Source organism: Myotis yumanensis, unplaced genomic scaffold, assembly GCF_028538775.1.
Source record: "Myotis yumanensis isolate MYYU_CA2020_CCGP unplaced genomic scaffold, mMyoYum1.0.hap1 SCAF_3, whole genome shotgun sequence".
NCBI lineage: Eukaryota > Metazoa > Chordata > Mammalia > Chiroptera > Vespertilionidae > Myotis > Myotis yumanensis.
Window position 1 is genome coordinate 187748127 of NW_027223754.1, and position 22575 is coordinate 187770701.

At 39.5% G+C, this 22575-nt stretch overlaps 1 protein-coding gene across 1 annotated transcript in view; it reads left to right on the forward strand.

Annotated features, from left to right (window-relative positions):
- GUCY2C (guanylate cyclase 2C) overlaps nucleotides 1–22575 on the forward strand; it is a 67863-nt gene that overhangs the window by 4691 nt on the left and 40597 nt on the right. Inside the window, exons 2-9 of the mRNA XM_070410652.1 lie at nucleotides 4370–4482; nucleotides 5660–5724; nucleotides 8772–8987; nucleotides 10069–10190; nucleotides 11539–11635; nucleotides 14123–14240; nucleotides 16528–16663; nucleotides 20345–20430. Coding sequence (XP_070266753.1) covers nucleotides 4370–4482; nucleotides 5660–5724; nucleotides 8772–8987; nucleotides 10069–10190; nucleotides 11539–11635; nucleotides 14123–14240; nucleotides 16528–16663; nucleotides 20345–20430 — 953 coding nt within the window. The remainder of the gene's footprint in view (nucleotides 1–4369; nucleotides 4483–5659; nucleotides 5725–8771; nucleotides 8988–10068; nucleotides 10191–11538; nucleotides 11636–14122; nucleotides 14241–16527; nucleotides 16664–20344; nucleotides 20431–22575) is intronic.

Below are 22575 nucleotides of genomic sequence, written 5' to 3' on the forward strand. Positions count from 1 at the left end.
AATATAGGGGAACATATATCTTTGGGAATACATGATTTCGAGTTTTTCGGGTATATACCCAGGAGAAGAATTGCTGGGTCATATGATAGCTCTATTCTTAATTTTTTGAGGAATAGCCAGACTGCTTTCCATAGTGGTTGTACCAGTCTACATTCCCACCAGCAGTGGATGAGTTTCCTTGTTTCCACAACCTCTCCAACACTTGTTATTGCTTGTCTTATTGATAATGGCCACTCTAACAGGTTTGAGGTGGTATCTCATTATAGTTTTTATTTGCACTTCCCTAGTTGCCAGTGAGGTTGAACAGCTTTTCATATATCTATTGGCTATTTATATGTCTTCTTGGGTGAAGTGTATTTTTAGGTTCTCTGCCCACTTTTTGATTGGGTTGTTTGTTTGCTTGGTGTTGAGTTTTACGAGTTCTTTATATATTTTGGAAATTAAACCTTTGTCAGAGCTACTGTTTGCAAATATCATCTTCCATCTGGTTGGCTACCTCTTTGCTTTGTTGTCAGTTTCTTTTGCTGTGTAGGAGCTTTTTAGTTTGATATAGTCCCATTCATTTATTTTTTGCCTTTACTTCACTTGCTTTTGGGGTCAAGTTCTCCATGACCAAGGTCCATAAGTTTGGTCCCTATATTTTCTTTTATGTAACCTATTGTTTCAAGTCTTATACTAGGTCTTTGATCCATTTTGAATTAATTTTTATACATAGGGACAAACTGTAATCCACTTTCATTTGTTTACATGTGGCTTTCCAGTTTTCCCAGCACCATTTATTGAGGAGACTGTCTTTACTCTATTGTGTGTTTATGGCTCCTTTCTCAAAAATTATCTGTTCATATGCATGTGTTTTTATAGCTGGGCTCTCTATTTTGTTCCATTGATCTGCATATCTGTTTCTCTGCCAAGACGATGATGTTTTGATGATTGTACTTCAAAACAGAAATGTTTTAAATATTTGCCTATCAATTCATTTAAATAACAACTATAGATACTTTATCAGTTAACATAAATAATATTTCTTAGTAAGGAAAACCTATATTTATCAAAACAAAAAAATAAAAGTAGGTGGGAAAGTAGTTTTGATTTACATTTTTGTAAATCTTTAATGTCAGGCTTCATAGAAAATGGTTCGATTTTCATGTCTGCTTCTGCACTTAATCTATATATATAAAAGGCTAAGCAACCATCCAACCGTCCAACCGGTAGCTATGATGCACAATGACCACCAGGGGGCAGATGCTCCAACCAGTAGCTATGACACACGGTGACCACCAGGGGGCAGACGCTCAATGCAGGAGCTGCCAAACTGCGGTGACTTGGCAGCGGCAGTTCTCGGGTGACGCACCCTGAACCAGAATGGAGGGAACCCAATTCCAGGATGTGTCACCCGAGAACCGCCCTCTCACAATCCAGTACCCCTTGGGGGATGTTGGAGAGCTGGTTTCGGCCCAATCACTGCAGCCCACCTTCCAGAGGGACCCTGCTCACTCATTAGACACCCTTCGAGCCATGGTGCCACCCAGGTGCAGCCTTCCAGGGAGGGACCGCGGGAGATTGGCTTCAGGATATGCCCAGCCCATCTTGCCCAGTCCTGCCCCACCATCCACCGTCTAATTAATTTCCTTTCCATGTGCATGAATCCATGCACCAGGGCACTAGTGTCTTAACATAATACATATTACGTAGTCTCTGGAAACCTCTCACTATATAATCAAGAATGAAGGGGAGTGGGAAAAAAAAGCAAAAATGTCTTAATATAATTATGCAAATAGTTTTGACCCCCTGGACATCCTGAAAGAGTCTCCAGGTACCTCAGGAGTCAATGGCCCCACACTTTGAGAACTACTTTTCTACAGCAGAATCTGGAGTCAGAGTGTCCTTGGTTCAAAACCCAGCTTCACTTCTTATGCAAATTAATCAACTTCTATGGACCTCTGTCTTCTCATTTTTAAATTAGGAAGGTAAATTATTAATTAATCTCATAGGATTCAGGAGAGAATTTAGTGAAAGAATGCATGCAAAAATCCATAGCCCAACGCTAGGCATATAATGACAGAGATCATCCAGTTCTAATCTATGAATAAATGGGTGAGAAACTGGGGCCCCAGAGGTGAAATCACTTGTACAAGATCACACTCAATAGACATCGGTTCCCCTTCTCCCACACCCTGTACAGTAAAAGCCTGGATTTTGCCATGCCCATCATGGGCTGCCTTGAACCTAGGATTTTTGAGTGGATCATCTTTAGTGTCCCTCATAGCAACAGGTAGTTGAGGTGTAAGAGCTGTCTTATACATTAACAGGGAACGTCTGGCTATCTTCCCAATGCCCCGTTTTTATCATGTGACTGTGCACTGGCCTCCATTTCCTGACTCCTCTTGCTACTTTCCTAAACTTTCTCCACCCCAAATTTCTACTCCTCCCCACATGCATTCTCCCATTCCACTAGGTCCACCACAGCCTCCCTCAGACTATTCTCCTGGCTTCATGTGCCTTGTATTCTCCCTATTTTTATGAGAATCAATAAGATAAAAGGTATAAAGGGCTGGCACATGGGTCACTGACTCTGCATCTTCCATTAACTTTCTCTGACTGGTCTTATTACACCAACCTCTCCTATTTGGCTAGTCTGAATGAACAAAATGCTGTCATCTCTTATTTAGATATCTTACTAAACAAAGTATAGTAGCAGAATAAGTATCCTTGTCCTGGCCAGTGTGGCTCAGTCGGTTGAGTGGCATCCCATGCACCCAAAGTTCTACCATCCCATTCCCCCTCAATGCACATGCCCAGGTTGTGAATTCGATCCCCGGTCAGGGTTCATGCGGGAGGCAACCAATGGCTGCTTCTCTCCCACAGTGGTGTCTCTCTTTCTCTGCCCCTCTCCCTTCCTCTATAAATAAATAAATAAATAAATAAATAAATAAATAAATGTCCTTGCATTAACAACAACTAAAAAGGCAAGAGGTAAAATGCTTCCTAGTTGTAGAAATATTTCTGATGTGTCTGTAGAAGAGCAAAGACGTTTCCATTTTCTAAAAGAACAAATCTATATCTCTTAAAATATTCTAATTTGGATGTTCAGAAGAACAATAACTTCTATTGCTGGTATTCTCTTTTAAAGGAATTAAAAATTATTACATTTGACAAACCTGGTTTTAATACCATTTTACATGTGAGTGAATCAAGTAGAGAAATATAAATGGCTTGTGCAAGAACACATAGAAAGTCACTCATACTGCCAGACTAGCAACTGAGGTTTCCAGGGTTCCTAAATAAGAGCTTCACAAAATGACAGATATCTCTGCTTAGGTATCAGGGATTTGTCCTGAATATTTTTTAAAATATATTTTATTGAGAGGAAGGGAGAGGGATAGAGAGTTAGAAACATCGATGAGAGAAAAACATCCATCAGCTGCCTCCTGCACACTCCCTACTGGTGATGTGCCCGCAACCAAGGTACATGCTCTTGACCAGAATCGAACCTGGGACCCTTGAGTCCGCAAGCTGACGCTCTATCCACTGAGCCAAACCGGTTAGGGCCTGAATATTTTTTTATTGGAAGGAAAACAAAATGCAAGAGAAAGAGTTTGGTCAAATGGTTCTGCTCTCTCTTTATTGTCTTCCTAGCAATACCCAGGGATATTGGCATCGATACTCTTGCCTTCATCTGAAGATGACCCATTATCCAAAGATTCTGGGCCAGAATGGTTGGGCACAAGTCACTTTGGCTGTCATTGCTTTCCTAACACTTACCAGACCCATATAGGAAACTTGCTGAGTCTACAATAATAAAAAACAGGATGAAGAAAATGTTCTCAACTGGATTGTGGGATGGTTGTGCAAATATATATACATACATAACACACACACACACACACACACACATACACACACACAAGGTGGGCCAAAAGTAGGTTTACAATTGTAGGTACACAAAACATGGAGTTTATTCTTGTATTATTATTTATTGATTATTGTATTATTTTCCATATGAACAACTGTAAACCTACTTTTGCCCCACCCTATATAGTATATATATGTGCTAAATACAGTATATATACATATAAATATATGTTTACTAAAAATCATTGAATTGTACACTTAAAATGACTGATTTTTTCTGGTGGTAAATTATGCCTCAAAAAAGCTGATGAGAGAGAGATAGAAGCAGAGAGAAAGAGATAGAGAAAAGAAGTGACAGAGAGTAATATAAGAACTCCAAACTCAAATATCCCGAGGTCTGAAAATGGATCTCCATTTTTTTCCTCAGGATCAATTGTCAAAAGGTAAATTTTATGTCTGGTATGAACTACTAAAAAATAACACTAGTTCTCTCTGTTTGCTCCTTTCTGGATAATAGGAATAAATGCAACTGTGAACGCTAGCTTTATCCGTACAGAGGATGCGTTTTATAAGTCAAATGACTGTCGGAGTAGCACCTGTGAAGGCCTTGACCTACTCAGGAGAATTTTCGTAAGTATCTGCCTTGGTAGATATAGCTCACACCCTCTTGTCACTGGACAATCATAGTGTGAACCTTGGGCACCTGTCCAAGAGCATCTCTCATGTCAGCTCTAGCCATGCTGAGCGATGTCAACGCAAGATTCTCTAACTTTATCCCTATAGATTTCCCGTGTGATGAGGGCCCGCCAGGAATCCAGGAAATGGAAAGAACCTAACTTTAACGTAATAACTGTCATGTCAAAGGGTAGACAATTGGGTGAGAGAGAGTCTTGCCTAATCCCTACTACCAACTGCTCCCCCACCCCCATGCAGGTCTTGGAACACTAAAGAGTGTTCCAGCTCTATAGAAGCAAGTATGTGTGTGAGATGCCCCCTTTACAGAAATCTTTGAAAAGGCCCTCGTGAAACAGGGCACCAGGCACAGAGCTGTGCATGGTTCCAAAGCTTCAGTCAATAACATTATACGTTATTATGCTGAGGTAGGCTCCACCTGGGCCAGGAGGAGTGGCTGATTACAGCAGTCACCCTCAGTCCTGGGAGGTTGGGGGAGGGATAGCGGGGGAGGAAGAAACGTTTAGGTGCTTCCTCCCTGGATCTCTAGAGAGGAAGGTATGACCTGGTTCTCTAAAACCAAAGACAGGATGTTCCTAATCACATTCCCCTTGAGATATAATTGAAAATAAGATCTATCAGTGCCCAGCTGGTCACATTACATTTGTTCTCTTTAGCCCTACTTTGTAGCTCTCCCTAAAACTTGCCCACTCCCTCCAGAGCATCTCCAGATCTAGTTTTTCTCTAATGTGGCCGACAGACACTACTATGTCTGCCAGTCCTTCCTCCTCTCTGCATCTCCCTCTTGATAAAGAATGCAGGTTCCCTGCAGTCAGTGGAGTACCTTTACCTCTACCATAGCACTGCCTCTCTCAGACTACTTCATCCCTTAGCTGTCCCTTGCCCAGCAAGAGGCACCCCACGTTGCCTCCTTCTGCTCTGCATTCTAACATCTTAAGTGGTCCACTTTCTAACCTTCTGGGAGCCTTCCCTTGCCACTTCTTTTCTGTCTTTTGATTCTTTCCTTTGTTTTGTTTTCTTTTTTTGTGGTGTGTGTGTGTGTGTGTGTGTGTGTGTGTGTGTGTGTGTTTCCATTTTAGGCATTAGTTTTTTTCTTTCTTTTTTTCTCTTACAGAATAAAAAAGAGATAGGTTGTGTCCTCATGGGACCCTCATGTACATATTCTACCTTCCAGATATAGTAAGTATTTTGTTTTGTTGTTGTTTTGATGCCACTATGAATTGAAATCAAGACATGACATCCGTGTTAAAAAGAGTTTATCAAACAGCAGTCTAGTCAAGGCGACACAATGAGGGGTGTTGGGGCCCTCCTATATTGCCACTGGTCTTACAACCGTAATTCTCTTATCGAGTTAACTCTGCCTTTGCTCAGAGTGGGGCGAGTCACAGTAGCTGTTCAGGTGCAGTTACCAACATCTAAGCTGGAGAAGCAACATGGTATAAAGTCAGAGTTCTGGTAGGAAACAAGGAAGACATGCACTTGGATAATTTGAGGAGCTTAATCAAAGAAATACTCACAAAAGTATAAGCAGAGTGTATGGAAACACAAAGAAAAGGGCAGCACTGAAGGGCATGAGCAGGGCTCTGTTTTAGCTCTGGGTTTACAAGAGTAAGGAAGGGAGCAAGGTACTTATTTCATAGCATTATTTGAAAGTTTTAAATAACATATTACAGTACTTTGCACAATGCCCTGATCACCTTAGAAAGAAGCTTTCAATATATTCCTGAATGCAAATACTTCTCTCTGGGACAGTCGCCCTCATCCCTTCCATTCATTAAATCTCATCACCACAAACACTTTGGTCTTCAAGATTACACCGATCCCAGTCAAGATCCCTCCCACATGCCTTTCTCTCACCTGTTACAATCTTACCCTGAATCAAGGATCAGCCCTCGCCTACGCAGAGAGAACTGTGCTGAAAAACCCCTTGCAAGAGACTCTGGAGGGTAAACATTAGGCCTCTGAAATGTCTGTTGTAAACTGTTCTTCTCACACCTCACACCAGCTCCACAGGCAGATTCAGGTGCTCGGAGCCACTGCACTCCATAGACACACCATAGGAGCTTTTTTTTTTAGCTCATCCTCCATACCAAAACGCAGACAAATACAGAATCTCACTCTTCCTTGCACTCATTCCTGGTTGTCGTCTTGTCTGACTACTTATTGACAATGCTATAGAGTATGCTCAAAAGAAAAGGGGGGTTAAGAAAATGAACTCACCATTTAGGAGGACTTGCCATGTGCAAAGAAGCATTTTCATTTTAAATATGTTTTTATTGAGTTTAGAGAGAGAGGAAGGGAAAGGGAGAGAAAGATAAAAACATCAATGATGAGACGGAATGATCGACTAGCTGCCTCCTGCACTTCCCCTACTGGGATTGAGCCCACAATCAGGGCATGTGCCCTGACCAGGGATTGAACCATCACCTCCTGGTTCATGGATCACCTCCTGGTTCATGGATCAGCCACTCAGCCAGACCATACAGGCAAGAAGCATTTTTATTTTATTGGAATAGAGAGAATTAAGTAAAACCTAGCCCCTGCCTGATGACATGAGAAGGTGATGAGGATGCTGGTGACCAGTACAAGTCAGAGTCAGGTAGGTTCCATCAGAGAAGGAAACAAACAAGACGCTCTGGATGCACAGAAGGAAATGGTCACCTCTGGTTACGGCGCTTCGAGAAGGGAAAGACTTCATGAAGGCAGTGGTATAGTAGAAGTTGTATGTTGAAAAATGGATAATATTTTAATGAGTAAAGATGAGAGGTTAAGTATCCCAGCCAGGCAGAGAAAGAAGTAAGTGTAAAAGCAAAGAAGCAGTGAAGCGTAGAAAACTTGTTAAACTCTGTACTAACGGGCATGCAAGAGATATAGAGGAGAATAATAGAGATAAAACTAGAAAAAATGAAGGAGGGACATATTTGGGAGGTCTTGAATTCTGGGGGAAAGAGTTATATTTAATTAGATTATTAGTTGCATATGCTTTGTTGTATTTGATTAGATTTCGTTCTATTTCATTAACCACTAAGGTTGAGCAGGGAGGTACCATAGGAAGCAGTTTAACTTTGGGAAGAATAATTGACAACAGTGTACAGGAAAGACGGGGGCAGACAAGGAGAGAATGTTGGCAGAGAAGTCGGCAGGGGAGAAGGGGGGATCTGTTCAGCATGAAAGCAGCTGACATGCACAGGGAGGATAACTTTTAAAGATATTTAAAGGTGGAATCAATAGTATTTAATAACTGATTGGGTGTTGGGGTGAGGGCTGGAAAGTAGTCAAAAAGACTTTGAGATCTCAAAACACTAAAAGAAATGGAGAATCAGAATAAGGAACCATTTTGAGAAATAAAAATAAATTTGGCCATGAACGTGGGGAGTTTGAGATGTGAGCAGAACACTCAGTGACACCTTTCAGTGGAACACTGAAGATGGAAGGGGGTATTTTTGTCCTTCCTTTATCAAATACATATTGAGCACCTACATCTGGACCAGGCTGACTGGGGATGCTGAGGTGAACAAGCAAGACATGATCCCTGGCTTTAATGGAGCTTACAATCTAGTGGAGGAGACAGATACTCACCCAAATAATTACCTGGTCTTAGGTATCAAGGAAATTTTCCTGATGACTAAAGAGACATTTAACTAGGACTTGATGGATTAGTAAGAGTCAGCCAAAGGGACAGGGCAACAGCATTCTTGGTTTTTGTGAGGCCCTGATGGAGAATAAAGCTTGTTATGTTTAAGGAACTACAAGAAGGTCTATGTGCTGAGCAGGGGAAGGAAAACTCTAAAATCCTCAGCAATGTCTATCTTAAATGTAATCCACAGAAGAGCCAGAAGCAAGGCAATGAATAGAGAAAAAAGTGTAGAGGGCATCCTTTGGACTTTACAACTGCGGTAGCTTTAGAGGCCCAGCCTCTATTTTCTTAGCCCTACTCCCCAGATTTTATATGTCCCAGCCTGCATGTTATGACAGCCCAAATGACAACTTATTTTAGAATAAATCTAAGTAACTAAGTCACAGATACATAAAGACACCTAAAGTGTTCTTAAAGCCTAGCATATGCTTAATAAATGTTGTTTTAAAATTCACCTGTGTGGGAGGGTCACCTGTATTTCTTTGCGTGCTGAAACAGGTTAAAGAGCGATCTTATTTGTGCTACTTAAGTTAACCCTGATATTTCTTTCTTTCTTTCTTTCTTTTTTTTTTTTTACCTCTTGGCATAGCCTTGATGCAAATTTCAGATATCCCATGATTTCAGCTGGAAGTTTTGGATTGTCATGTGACTTCAAAGAAAATTTAACCAGGTTGATGTCTCCAGCTAGGAAGTTGACGCACTTCTTGGTTGACTTTTGGAAGATTAGTAATTTGTCATTCAAAACTTCTTTCTGGACCACTGCATATGTTTTCAAGAATAATACCGAATCTGAGGACTGTTTATGGTAAGCAGAATTATTAACATTCTCTGGCACTTGCCACAGAAAGAAGCCAAAGACTCATGGCCGGCCACTGGTTATTATCAGATGCACCTTTTCCATCTGTTACAGCAGTGGGAGTGGACACCAGCTCAGTCTCTTACAAATAAAAGCAAAGGAGCCAAAGGAAACATAGTATAATAAACATAATCAGCATGTGTTGCATTTTCAAACTCTTAGTAGTTTTCAAAGTACCTCCAAGATAGTTTTATTGATTTCCCACGGGAAACCCTCTGAAGAAAAGAGAACAGGTACTATGATCTCCATTTTACAGATAAGGAAATGAAAACCAGAAGTTTATGCTTTCACATTACTGTACAAGACATGATACCAGAGAATGTGCATTCTGCCTATACCTACAATTAGTTAGAAACCATTTCTCTCATAATTTTTTTCAGAAGAATAAGTTGGGAGGTGGACAGAGAACAGGATAATGGGCACCACTGCCAAAATAAAATTGCAAGTTCCCTCTCCTTCAGCAAAGATAGCAGACAGGATCCTTTGATCAGGTTATTACAGAACCACAATGCTGATGCTGCTCAGTTCTGTAGTCTCTATCTACATAAGTACGCAGAAGACTAAAAGTAGGGCACCACTGGGTTTGCACATCTACGGAACTACAAGAATCAACTCAAAGGCCTTGTCCTAGAAACTTTGGGGTGAACTTAGAACACACATAAATTCATTTTACACAGGAGGAAAAATCATTTCTATCAACTTGGAATTTTTGTACTGTAGATTCAAAGGTTTCAACTTATCTGTGATAATGGGGCTGGTTTCTTCGGCAAATAGCAGAAAGCCATTATAAGGGACCCACCAAATTTTCTACTATGTGTACATATGCATGAAGATCCCCTAAAAGTTCCCCAATACTTTCACTAAATCAGATGTTCACACTCATGGAGTGTATTATCTACTGTGTTAATAGCAGACGTGAATTTTTGATTAACAAGTCCCAGGACAGATCTGTAAGCAAGGAGCAAATGGCATGAAAGGCCATGAAGAAACAAAGCTGGATTCTTATAGTTTCTCTCTTTTTTTGTTCTAGGTACCTCAATGCTCTAGAGGCTGGAGTTTCTTATTTTTCTCAGGCACTTAACTTCAAAGAGGTATTGAGAGGAGAGGCTGAGTTTCAGAAAATCTTAATGGACCAGGATAGAAAAAGCAATGGTATGAAGACATGAGATAATTTTGCCAACTTCTCCCTCACAGCTACCACTTCCTTATGAGTCATTTGACAAATCTACCAGACAGAGTTGTCATCATTACCTCAATTTACTTCTTATCTTTTGGGAGATCTGTAGTTGCATGCAACTCCATTATATTGTTTCTTTTGTTGATTAAAACTTTATCCTCTGGGAGAAATTAGAAAAGTGATATTGAACAAATATATTAACTTCATGAAAGTAATGATGATGTTAAAATCCAAATTTTATAAACCAAAATGACATCACAACCCATCATCACAACCCATCATCACAGTAAACTGGTTTTTAAGTTCACCTCAATCCAATATGTTATTGGATTTGTGACAATTCCTCGAACATTCTGAACCCTGCTTCACTCATGACTAAGAGGATATGTTTACTGATATCTAGCCTCACGTAAAATTATAAAAGTAAGCAAAATACCTCACCTGCCTAATGATCTCTGAGTTACAAGTCAAGTGTGAAACACTAGTGGGATAAAGTCATCCTTCCTAAGTTATTAGGTGATTTGCTTGGCAGGATTTCCTGGTGTCACTCGAATCATTATCTACATCATCATACTTATTAAGCATTTACCAAACTAAGAACCTACGATTTGCAAAACATTGACCAAGATATGAGGAGGAAAATAAAGTATTAAATTATTCATGTCCCTACAGGGTTTACAATTCAATTGGGCAACACAATATTTTAAAAAATCTAATGAAGTATCTCCCAACTCCTCTTACTCATAAAGTCATGCATTTGGGAAGTGTAGCTGCAGTTACAGAATTGGATAGGACTCCATCACTGAGATCACTAAGACTAAGATCTGAGTTAAGAAGTTACAAAGCCCACAAAGAAAGTTGCTTAGGAAAACTTCTTAAATTCTCACATTAACTTATACTATATCTTTTCCAACCATTTTACATATGGTGAGGTGAAAATAGTAACCAATGAAAATAGTTTTTGGAATACTCCAGTGTGGTATAATGGAATAAGCACGAACCCAGACTCATAAAGCTTGAATAGTAGAGCTACCTCTGTCATCTACTAGTTCTTTAACCCTTTGACATCTTGGCTTTGGTTTCCTTAAATCAATAAAATTAAGGGAATGGACCAGATCATTCTTTTTAAGATTCCATTTAGCTCTACTCTGACTCTGTGACTGTATATTTAAGAAAAAGGGACGTAGTAATTTGAGGAATTGGTGTTAGTCTTAAAACAAACATACCATGGACAAACTGAGTTCAAATTCGGGCACCGGTTCCCTTTCTGTTTGTGTGTACACCATTGTATATTTCTCTCTTTGTCTTGCTCTCTCTCCTCAGTGATTATTGTGTGTGGTACGCCAGACATCATCTCCTCCATCAAGGGTGACCAGGAAGTGGCTGAAGACACTGTCATTATTCTAGTGGATCTATTTAAGTAGGTATAATATTTGGAAGAACTCTTCTCCTTTCAAAAAGAAAATACTCCAAGGATTTCCAAAAGGCGCATTCTCTTTTCCTTTGCTTTGCACAGCCTCATATAGGTTCAGTATGATGATAATATATATTTTTTAATCCTCACCTGAGGATTTTTTTCCATTGATTTTTAGAGAGAATGGAGGGGAGAGGGAGAGACAGAGAGAAACATCGATGTGAGAGAGACACATCAATTGGTTGCCTTCCACACGCCCAGGGCCAGGAGCCTACAACCAAGGTACATGCCTTTGACTGGAATCGAACCAGCTAGGGCATGATGGTAATATTTTAATCTATGTTTTGTTCCTTTTCTAATGCCCTCATTCTTTTTTAATTAATCATGGCCTTAGTGGAGATGTATTCCTTTGACATCACTATCATGTCTAAATAACAAAGTTTTATGAAAATCCCATTAAACCCACATGTCTATTTATCCTGGTGTCCAGCCTGACTTTAAGGTCTTTCTCAGGTAGTGATAAATCAGCTTATAACCCAATAATATTATCTATGAGAATGTGTGCCATATCTGTGCCTTCAAATGCTAATGGCCTTTGATCCTAGATTATTTTTCCTTCAGCCACCTTTGGTATGAGGAAAGTTCTAGTTAAATGAATTTAATTTATACAGTTATCCTTTGCCTACTGTGAATCATCGCTGGGTGGTGATCTTTTCCTTTGCATTTGTCTGGAACTAAAGAGAGAGAGGAAAAAAACAGAAATCACATTTATTTATTTATTTATTTATTTATTTAGATAATATTTACTTTGAGGATATTTTTTCCATTGATTTTTAGAGAGAGTGGAAGGGAAGGGGAGAGACAGAGAGAAACATCGATGTGAGAGAGACACATTGGTTGATTGCCTCCTTCAGGCACCCCAACCGGGGCCTGGGATTGAGCCCGCAACCAAGGTAAATGCCCTTGACCACAATCGAACTCGTGATCCTTCAGTCCACAGGCCAACAATCTATCCACTGAGCCAACCCGGCCAGGGCAATAGAACTACTTTTTATCACATCCCTCATTTTACCACTCATCTTTTCATGTGGAGACCCACAGACTAACTGTGTCAAGGTAATATGTGAGTCAGAATAAGCTTAAAGAGGGTTTCACTGGTATGGCTGTGTCCTTTGCCCCATCAGCTAGATCATCTGACTTCATTAATCATTACCTTTCTATGTTCAGACCAGAAACTATTACTGCATTAGCTCTTTCCTGTGTTTGCCTAGTCACTTCACCCACACTAAATGTACCTTTCACAGTGTTAAGAGAAGTGAAGCATATCAACTGGAGGCCTGTTTGACCACAAGTTGTTCCTGAAGATAACCAATGTAACTTTTTAGCTGCAGCATACAGGAAGGAGGGCACATCATCAGCATTTCATCCCAACAACCACATTGATAGCTTCTTTCAGTAACTGTTTTGCCCTCGGGAAGGAGTCCTCGGTGTAACTTAGTTGGTGTAATTTTACTTTTAGCAAATCCTCAATCGACTGCCAAAGTGTTGGCAATCCTTTGTCGCTATTCCTGAAGGACACCTGACTATGTTTTGGGGAAATCATGAGATTCACTTGAAACTAGACATACATAACTTGGATTCAAATTCTAATTCTGACACTTCTGGTTCATTTGACTCTTGGGTATTACTTAGTATTTTGAGATTTAATCTACTCATTTGTAAAATGAGAATAAAAATGTCCACTGTATCGGGGTACTTTTAGAATTGTATGTGCTAATATGAGCAAAAGATTCAAAAGAGTTCTCAGTTCATAGATGTGTTCACCTCCTGTTTGAATATTAAATGATGGTCAGCCTAGTTATAGCAGTTCAAACATGTTAGATTCTTGACCTATTAAAACATTCAAACGGTTGGGAAGCTAGATACCATTTGCAGCACAGTCTCAGATATTTTGATAGTCCACAGTGTGCCAAGAATTATCTTGGAGTTGAGGATACAAGGATCAATAAGCTCATGCCAAGAAGTTAGTGGTAGAGAAAATGTTTAGCCCTTCCATTTTTATGTTTACCATCTGAAAAGTAATTTTCACTCCTAATTTTTTTATCATATCTTAATATCTCTAAATTGTTATGAGCATTTAAGGAAAAGAATGTTCCCAGATATAAACCAAGGGTCATTAAGTCTTGAAAGCAACCACTAGCTTAAGTGTCCAGAGCCCAAACACATTTCCCTGAAAGTGGTATATGTCTTCTGATCTTCCTTCCCCTTTGTGTATGTTACATACGGCTGCCTAATTTCTCTTGTTCAACTTAGCAGGTTGAAAGAATTAAGCCTATATGGAGAAAGTAGACAGCTTTGCAGGTTACTGGGGAAAAAAAGACCATGTTTTAAACTATTTCAAGACTACTATTTTAGTTTGAGTGAAATTGTAGGAGCTCTATCTCTCTATTTGGAGGAACCTAATTTTCATGAGAAATTGTGCTTTTATTGCAGTGACCACTACTTCATGGACAATGTCACAGCCCCTGACTATATGAAAAATGTCCTTGTTTTGACACTGCCTCCTGAAGAGTCCATCCCAGATAGTTCTTTTCCCCAGGACTTATCTTTGGTAAGCTTCATATATGCATATTATTATTTTCTTCTTCAAGGTTAAGATATTATTCTACTCTTTGGGACTCAAATTCTAAGATGAGCATTTTTTTACTCATTTCAATTCACTCAGCAAGTATTAACTGAGACCTACTAGGTGTAATTGCAAGATTCCTGCTACTAAAACTCTTACTATGGGTCAGTGTGTTAGGCTCTAGACCAGCACAGCAGTGTGCACTTCTGTAACATCAGAACGGAAGTGATCATGTGGGAAGAGAGAAGACGCCCTGCTAACTTAGGGGAGGTGGAAATAAACAATGTAAAATAAGTGAAGTTTTCCTACATCCTAAAGCAACTTTCTTCTGGCACCCATATCAAATTCTATCTTTAGAGATATACACAGGAGTGGGCAAAAGTAGGTTTACAGCTGTTCATATGCAAAATACAATTACTAAACAATAATACATAAATAAAATCTGTGTTTTACATACTCACAACTGTAAACCTACTTTGCCCATCCCTGTATTCCTTAGTAAAAACATTGTTATCTATTGTGATTAGGTTAACCATTGTCCACATTTATCCAAAAGAGTCCTGGTTTATGCCTCTTATCCAAGCATTTCATCTGGTTTAGCATTTGTCTCCAAAAAAAAGATGCTCCATTTGGACATCAAATCATGGTCACCTAAGTATAATGAGGGGCTCCTGACACTAATACCACTTGGTCTTGGGCAGACACTGCACTTTAATGTGATCAAATTCATCAGATGTATTCTGCACTCAGAGATACTTGAGAGCAGTTTTGGCATGGGAAGAGGAGGGAAGGAGCAGTCCTGAGGGCCATGAACAGTTTTGGGTTGGCAAGCAAAGGCCAGGCCTGAAGAGCTCTATAAAGCAAGTTGGGTATCTTTGGAGTATCACAGTTTTTCCTGCAGTAGCAGTGCTAAGCCCTCTGTTTTACAACCCTGCCAAAATTAGGAGTGACACCCCCTCTTGGGTAGGGCTGGGTCTCAACTGGTTTCTTTTCAGCTCATAAAATGATGATTTCAACAAAAAGCACTGAAACCAATGAGAGGTGTTTTATTCCCCGCCCCCCTGTTATATTTTCTAACATATATTCATCGGGGTATAGTATTCAGGTATCACTTGCACAAGTATCACTTGCATAGCTTCGAGGGTCTGGCAAAAGTGTGCAATCCAAAATACCCAAGCTGACAGAACTCACTTGGCTTCAGTGGGGCACAGAGCTTTTAATTCATAGCCTTACTCTGTGAAGACCAGCATATAATTGTTGCAAGGGAGTTTTAACCCTCTCTTTTATTTATTTATTTGATTTTTAAAATTGATTTTTTAGAGAGAGAGGGAGAGGGAGAGAGAAACATCGATGTGAGAGCAAAACATCAATTGGCTGCCTCCTACATGTCCCCTACCAGAGATCAGCCCTCAACCTAGACATGTGCCCTGACACAGAGTCCAACCAGCAACCTTTCAGTGTATAGAACAATGCCCAACCCACAGGGCAACACCAGCTAGGGCCTGACCCACTCTTTTTTGTTCCCCTGGGCAGACATTTATGGCCTGAAGTAACACCCAATCAGAACTGTCTTCAGCCCAGCCAGTGTGGCTCAGTGGTTGAGTGTCAACCCATGAACCAGAAGGTCAGGGTTCAATTCCTGGTCAGGGCACATGCCCAGGTTGTGGGCTTGATCCACAGTAGGGGGTGTACAGGAGGCAGCCTATCAATGATTCTCTCTCATCATTGATGTTTCTATCTCTCCCTCTCCCTTCCTCTTTCTGAAATCAATAAAAATATATTCTTTTAAAAAATAAAGAAAAAGAACTGCCTTCAAAGCAAGCTCAATACCTTCCAATCAAAACTCCTCCTGTCCCATTCAGGATGTTCAAAGGCAGGGAGATGTTTTGTGGTTGTTCTCTTTTACTCTTTAAGGAAAACATTAAACTGCAAGCGTTAATTTTCTGTAAAATCTTACAAGGATTATGAAAATGCTGTATGTTTTCTTTCCTGATTGAAATGAGATATTTTATCCTTATGAGAAAGAAGTACAACTGCTTCCAGTTACTTCCTTGAAGGCAGTGTTCTCGGTTTATTGATCCCAAGAGAAGACAGAATTGTGACATGGTGATAATACAGAGCCCCACCCCAAGGAAGTATTAGCCCGAAGTCTCCGTTTCTACAATTCCCCCAACATTCAGTTACTCTGCTGACCCCAAGAACATTTTGCTCCTGGCTCAAGACCATAATCTCTTTTTTAGAACTAATTTTAAGATTTTTCTTTCTTGTTCAGGAGTTAAAGGACTTTTCTCTTGCCTATTTGAATGGAATCTTGCTCTTTGGACATGTGCTACAGACATTTCTTGGGAAAGGAAAAGAAGTTGACACAGACAAACTTGCTCATGCTTTCAGGAACCTCACTTTCGAAGGTACTGGTCACCTACGAGCAAACAACAACACTTAACACTCTCTACAGAAAGCTGAAGACATATGGACTTTGGGAAGCAAAGAGGGGGTTTGGCAATAAGTGGATCAACAGATAAATAAATACCTTTGAACTTAATGGGAGGTAGACATCATTGTATAGAGTTTGGGGGTGCTGTTATCAATAACTAGACCCCAGTTTATGCTTTAGAATTTCAGAATCTTTGAATATCAAGGAAAGAGCATGTAGCTCAGGCCCTGTAGTTATGAACAAGCTCATCGCAGATCATTTTGAGCCATGATGTCCTGAATGTGCTTGGAGATTAGCAAGAAGAAAAGTGCCTGTAGTTTGATTTTGGTCCTTCCATACTTCTCTTTCTGTCCTGAAGTCAGGGACCCTGTGTTACCCCTCCAACTCAAAACATCTCATAACAATACCATCCAACATTTCACAACTCTGTCCTTCTGAACTATAGGAATCAGCATTTTCTTTCCACACAAGCTTCTATTGAAACTCCTTTCATTTCCCAGATCTCATCCAGTTACCATGAAAAAAATGTCTTTTTAGATTGATGTATATTAAGTAAAAGACAAATGATAGTTGACTTTTCTGACTTGCCTTAAATCCTTACTCTGAAAAACTTTTATCCTACTGCAGAGTGAGTCTTCTCTTGACTTCAGAGGGTGGCAAACACCCAGCACTAAAGCTTGAGGGCTGCATCAATGTCTATAGGATATGACAAGGATAGGAAGAGATTACTTCTGCACCCCTGAAGAAGCAGGGAGGCAGGGAGGAATAATGCCTTATTGATTTTTCTCCTGTGTCCCAAGTTCTTCTAGGTACTTTATGTACATTATTTTCCCCCTAGTTTTTAAAATTGTGGTAAAACACATAATATTAAATATATGATCTTAATCATTTTTAAGCATAGTCCAGTGTTATTAAGTTCATTCATATCATTGTGCAACTATCACCATCACCCATTGCCAGAACTTTCATCTTTTAAACTGAACTTCTATACTTATTAAACAATAATTACCCTTTGTCCCCTACCCCTACCTCCTGGCAACTACCACTCTACTTTTTGTCTCTGTGATTTTAACTATTCTATATATCTCATATAAGTGGAATCAGATAGTATTATTCTTTTTGTGATTGTATTATTTCACTTAGCATAATGTCTTCGAGGTTCAATTCATGTTGTAAATGTCACAAAGGATTCTTAGTTGATGGTTTTTTCTTTTAGCATTTTGAATATATCATCCCACTGCCTTCTGGCCTTCAAAGGTTCTAATGAGAAACCAGCTAACAATCTTATTCAGTATCCTTTGAATGGGACAAATCACTTCTCTTACTGCTTGCAAAATTCTCTTTGTCTTTAGCTTTTAACAGTTTTATTATAATGTGTCTTGGTGTGAGTGTCTGAATTCACCTTACTTAAAGTTTATTGAGCTTCTTGCATATTTATAATCCTGTCTTTGATCAAATTTGGGATGTTTTTGGACATTATTACTTCTAACATTCTTTCTTTTACTTCTTTGCCTGTGTTGGTCTGCTTGATAATGTTCCACAGGTCACTTTTCTTCAATCTTTTCTTCTTTCTGTTCTTCAGACTCAATAATTTCCATTATTCTATATTCATGTTTGCTGATTCTTCTGCCTGCTCAAATCTGCCTTTGAATTCCTCTAGTGAATTTTTCATTTCAGTTATTGTACTTTTTACTTCCAGAATTTCTTTTTGGTTTCTTTTTAAGATTTTCTTCTCTTTAGTGTTATTTTCATTTTGTTTAGGCATCGTTTTCTTGAATTTATCCATGTCTTCTGAGTTCTTTGAGCATATTTAAGATCATTGTTTTAAAGCCTTTGTCTAACAGATCCACCATCATGTCTTTTTCAGGGACAGTTCTGTTATCTTACCTTTTTTCTTTTGAATGGGCCATATTTTCCTTTTTCTTTGTATGCCTTGTGATTTTTTTCAAATATATTTTTTATTGATTTCAGAGAGGAAGGGAGAAAGAGAGAGATAGGAACATCAATGATGAGAGAGAATCATTGGTTAGCTGCCTCCTGCATACCCTCTACTGGGGATCAAGCCTGCAACCCGGATATGTGCCCTTGACTGGAGTTGAACCTGGGACCCTTCAGTCTGCAGGCCAGCGCTCTATCCACTGAGCCAAACCAGTTAGGGTGTGCCTTGTGATTTGCTGTTGTCATTGAAAACTGGATATTTGAATATAATAACCTGATAATTCTGAAAACCACATGGGGAATTTCCCATTCCCCAGGGTCTGCTGGGTTTTATTTCTGCTTTTTGTTTTTGTTGTTGTGGGCTGTCTGTGCTGAGGAATAAACTTAAGGCCTTCTCAGTTCTTTTCTGAGCTTCTGGCTTCTCCTGCGCATGCCCAGTGCAGTTGCTTGAATGTCCTAGCCATCAATGTCTGTCCCTCAAAGGGAAAAAAAAGAAAAAGAGAGTATAAAGGGCACTAACCCTTTACACCCCCTGAAAGTCATGTTAGTAGAGGGGTGGGGTTTACAACAATGGGAGGAGGTGCAGCAACAATGGCCACCACCTCTTTGTCTGCACCTCTGTGATCATAAGCAACAATCAGCAATTAGAGCACAGATCCCCAATATCTTAGACAACAGCGTCTTTCTTCTTTGCTCATCCTGGTTCCTGCGAATGGTGTGTGAACTGCTGTAGGAACACATGCACAGCTGTCTGCCACAGGACTGAGGGGTGGGAGAAAGTACTGCTGCTGTGCTAAGAGCCGAAATGGATGAAAATTAATCACAACTTACCATCTAAGCCCAGAGTTCCAGAATAGTTTTATCAGACAGATTCTGCCAGTGCAATTGTTGTCTAGGTTGGGAAGATAGATTTCTGGTGCTTCCTACTCTACCATCTTCTCAGTATCATCCTATCTGCATTCTTTTTTTTTTTCAAAGATGTTTTTACTGACTTTAGAGAGAGAGAGAAAGGGAGAGGAAGACAGAGGGAGAGAAACCGATTGATGTGAGAGAGAAACCAATTGGTTCCCTCCCTCAGACACCTGGACCAGGGATCGAACCAGCAACCTGGGTATGTGCCTAACCAGGAATGTACCTTCAGTACACAGGACAGCACCCAAACTACTGAGCAGCACCAGCCAGGGCTATGTGCATTCTTAATTAATTTTATGATATCGTTATCTTGGTCAAGCAACTTAATGGGCACTAACAGCCATTTTATAAGTTTGTTGTGCTGTTGTCATTTCATAGATGAGAAACCAAGGCACAGAGAACTTAATTTTCTCAATATATTCAAACTTTACGTGATAGTGAATGGATTTTGATCTTCTTACAATCTTAAGTTAGATTGTGCAATGACTGTGATACTAGCTTAGTAAATATTCTTAGCAAAAGCTTCTCACTAATAATCAAGAGGAATCTATTATATTTAGAGCCACTCTAAATGCAATGAAAAAGATTTTTCCTTCTAACTAAATAACACCGCTCATAAAAATATTCTTCAGAGATTTCAGGGACAAGGACCAGTCCAGGTGCCCTCAGATTAGATCATTTAGATCAACTATTTTTCAGTACAATAAAGCACTTTGAACCTATGTTATAGTCTCTGTCAGGATCTAACTGGTCTTTCAGTAAGTACGTTAACAAATGCCTCTAACTCTTTCTGGTTTTGCTCTAGGGTATAAGGGCCCTGTGACTTTGGACATCTATGGGGACATCGACAATACTATGGTGCTTCTGTACACCTCTGTGGAGACCAGCAAAGTACGTCTGACTTCTTATCAAGAACTTGGGTTGAAGTGATTGGCTGAGGAGGGATGACTTGGGAGGCTAGTAATAGTGAAGGAATTAAAGAAGTATGTAAACATAACTTTTGGAAGTTAGTTTATGTCTGATTCACAATTATGCTTCACATAGGAAAGCATTCCTTAAGCATTTTGACCCACTGAACTTTTTATCCACTCTACTTAATATATAAAAATATGCCACTCAGAATATATTGATAAAAAGACCAAACTTTTGATAGGATATCAATGAGAGGGTGACAGTTCTCTTGTAAGAATTATTTATTCATTTCCACAACTAAAAATTTCAGTAAAACTTTCTCCTGTTCTCTCTATCTGAACTCTCATGAAAATTATTATGAATTCCTCTGACACATATGAACAGCCCTATAATGCTTTGCTTTTATTCGCATTGTGTATGTCTTTTCTTCTCTCCAACTTAGTAGGTTCTTAAAGAAAAGGAGTGGGTCTTATCTTTCCGTGTCTCCAGTACTTAGCTTCTTATCTGGCACACAGCTGATGGCTGATCAGCATTTAATTTCAAAATCAAAATGTCTGTTTTTATGTCACCCAAAATAGTGCTCATCTCAAAACCCAAAGTTTTCGGTTACCATATTAGACCTTTAATATAATCCAATATTGAGCATACATTCAATGGAAATACCTTAAAAAAAAGACCCCCTCCATGCTTCAATTACTAATAGTAACAACGAAGATAATTACACCCCTTCTAAGTTATTTACTCCTGGGATGAGAGGCAGGTGCTTGTGGTAAGATCCTATGTCAGCCTCAGGACTGCTCTTCAAAATAAAAAATGTTGTCCTGTGCACTTATTCTCTCTGAAGGCAAATGTAGTTGAAATTTTCAAGTAATCTAATGCCACCAATTATGCTTTGTAATACGTGTATATGTGGAAACCAGGGGTTCCTTTTCAAAACCTAGGGCTATAGATATATTATTCTACTACAGGCCCAGTGCAAGAAACTTGTGCACAGGGGGAAGGAGGGGGGTGCCCTCAGCCTGGCCTGCACCCTCTCACAATCCGGGACTGCTGGCTCCTAACTGCTCGCCTGCCTGCCTGCCTGATTGCCCCTAACCACTCTGCCTGCCTGCCTGATCCCCCATAACCACTTGCCTGCCTGCCTGATCGCCCCTAACCACTCACCTGCCTGCCTGCCTGATTGCCCCTAACCGCTCGTCTGCCTGCCTGCCTGATCGTCCCTAACCATTCACCTGCCTGCCTGATAGCCCCTAACTGCCTCTGCCTCGGCCCCCGCCACTGTGGCTTCATCCGGAAGGATGTCCGGAATGACGTCTGGAAGGTCATTGGGCTATCCAGTCTAATTAGCATATTACACTTTTATTATTATAGATATCCAGAGTAGGTCTCAGTAGAGATTCAATGAATCATACCCTAATATGTAAGATATTTCCTATTTTCAACACATGCAATTATAGATTCTGCTCTCAAGTTAAGAGTATATTTTTGAGGATGTAAAACTTTTGTCCAGAATGTTTTGAGGCAATAGTGGTGAATTCAGAAAGATGGTTATTTTTTAGATGTCTCTTAAAAGCTGATTTAATATGTGTAACAGTAATTTAAGAATACATTAATATTCCCATTGTCAAATTACTTGAAAAGAAGTCTTTTCTCTTAAAAATCTAGTGTTGTGTACAAGAAAGCACATTAGAGGAAAGGGATAGAAGAGATCAGAAAATTTTGTAATTGATAGAATGTAAGCAATGTAGAATTATTTCAGAGCACCTTGACATGTATCAAAATGGATAATGGTTTTTGCTGTGGTGCATTTTCTCAAAACACCATTTTCAATAGCAACTTAATATTGTGGAAAACATTGGTGCTTCACTTCTCAAGTGACTTGGAGCTAGCCTTTTAATTTATCTTAGCCTCTATTTATTTTATTTTATTTTATTTTATTTATTTTATTTTATTTTATTTTATTATTTTTGCTTCTCTTTACAGTTTAAGTTTTATTTTCAATGGCAGTTTACATTCAATATTATTTTGTATTAATTTCAGGTGTACAGCACAGTGGTTAGACAATATACTTTACAAAGTGAACCCCCCTCCCCCCAATATTTCAAATATTCCCCTGGCACCATG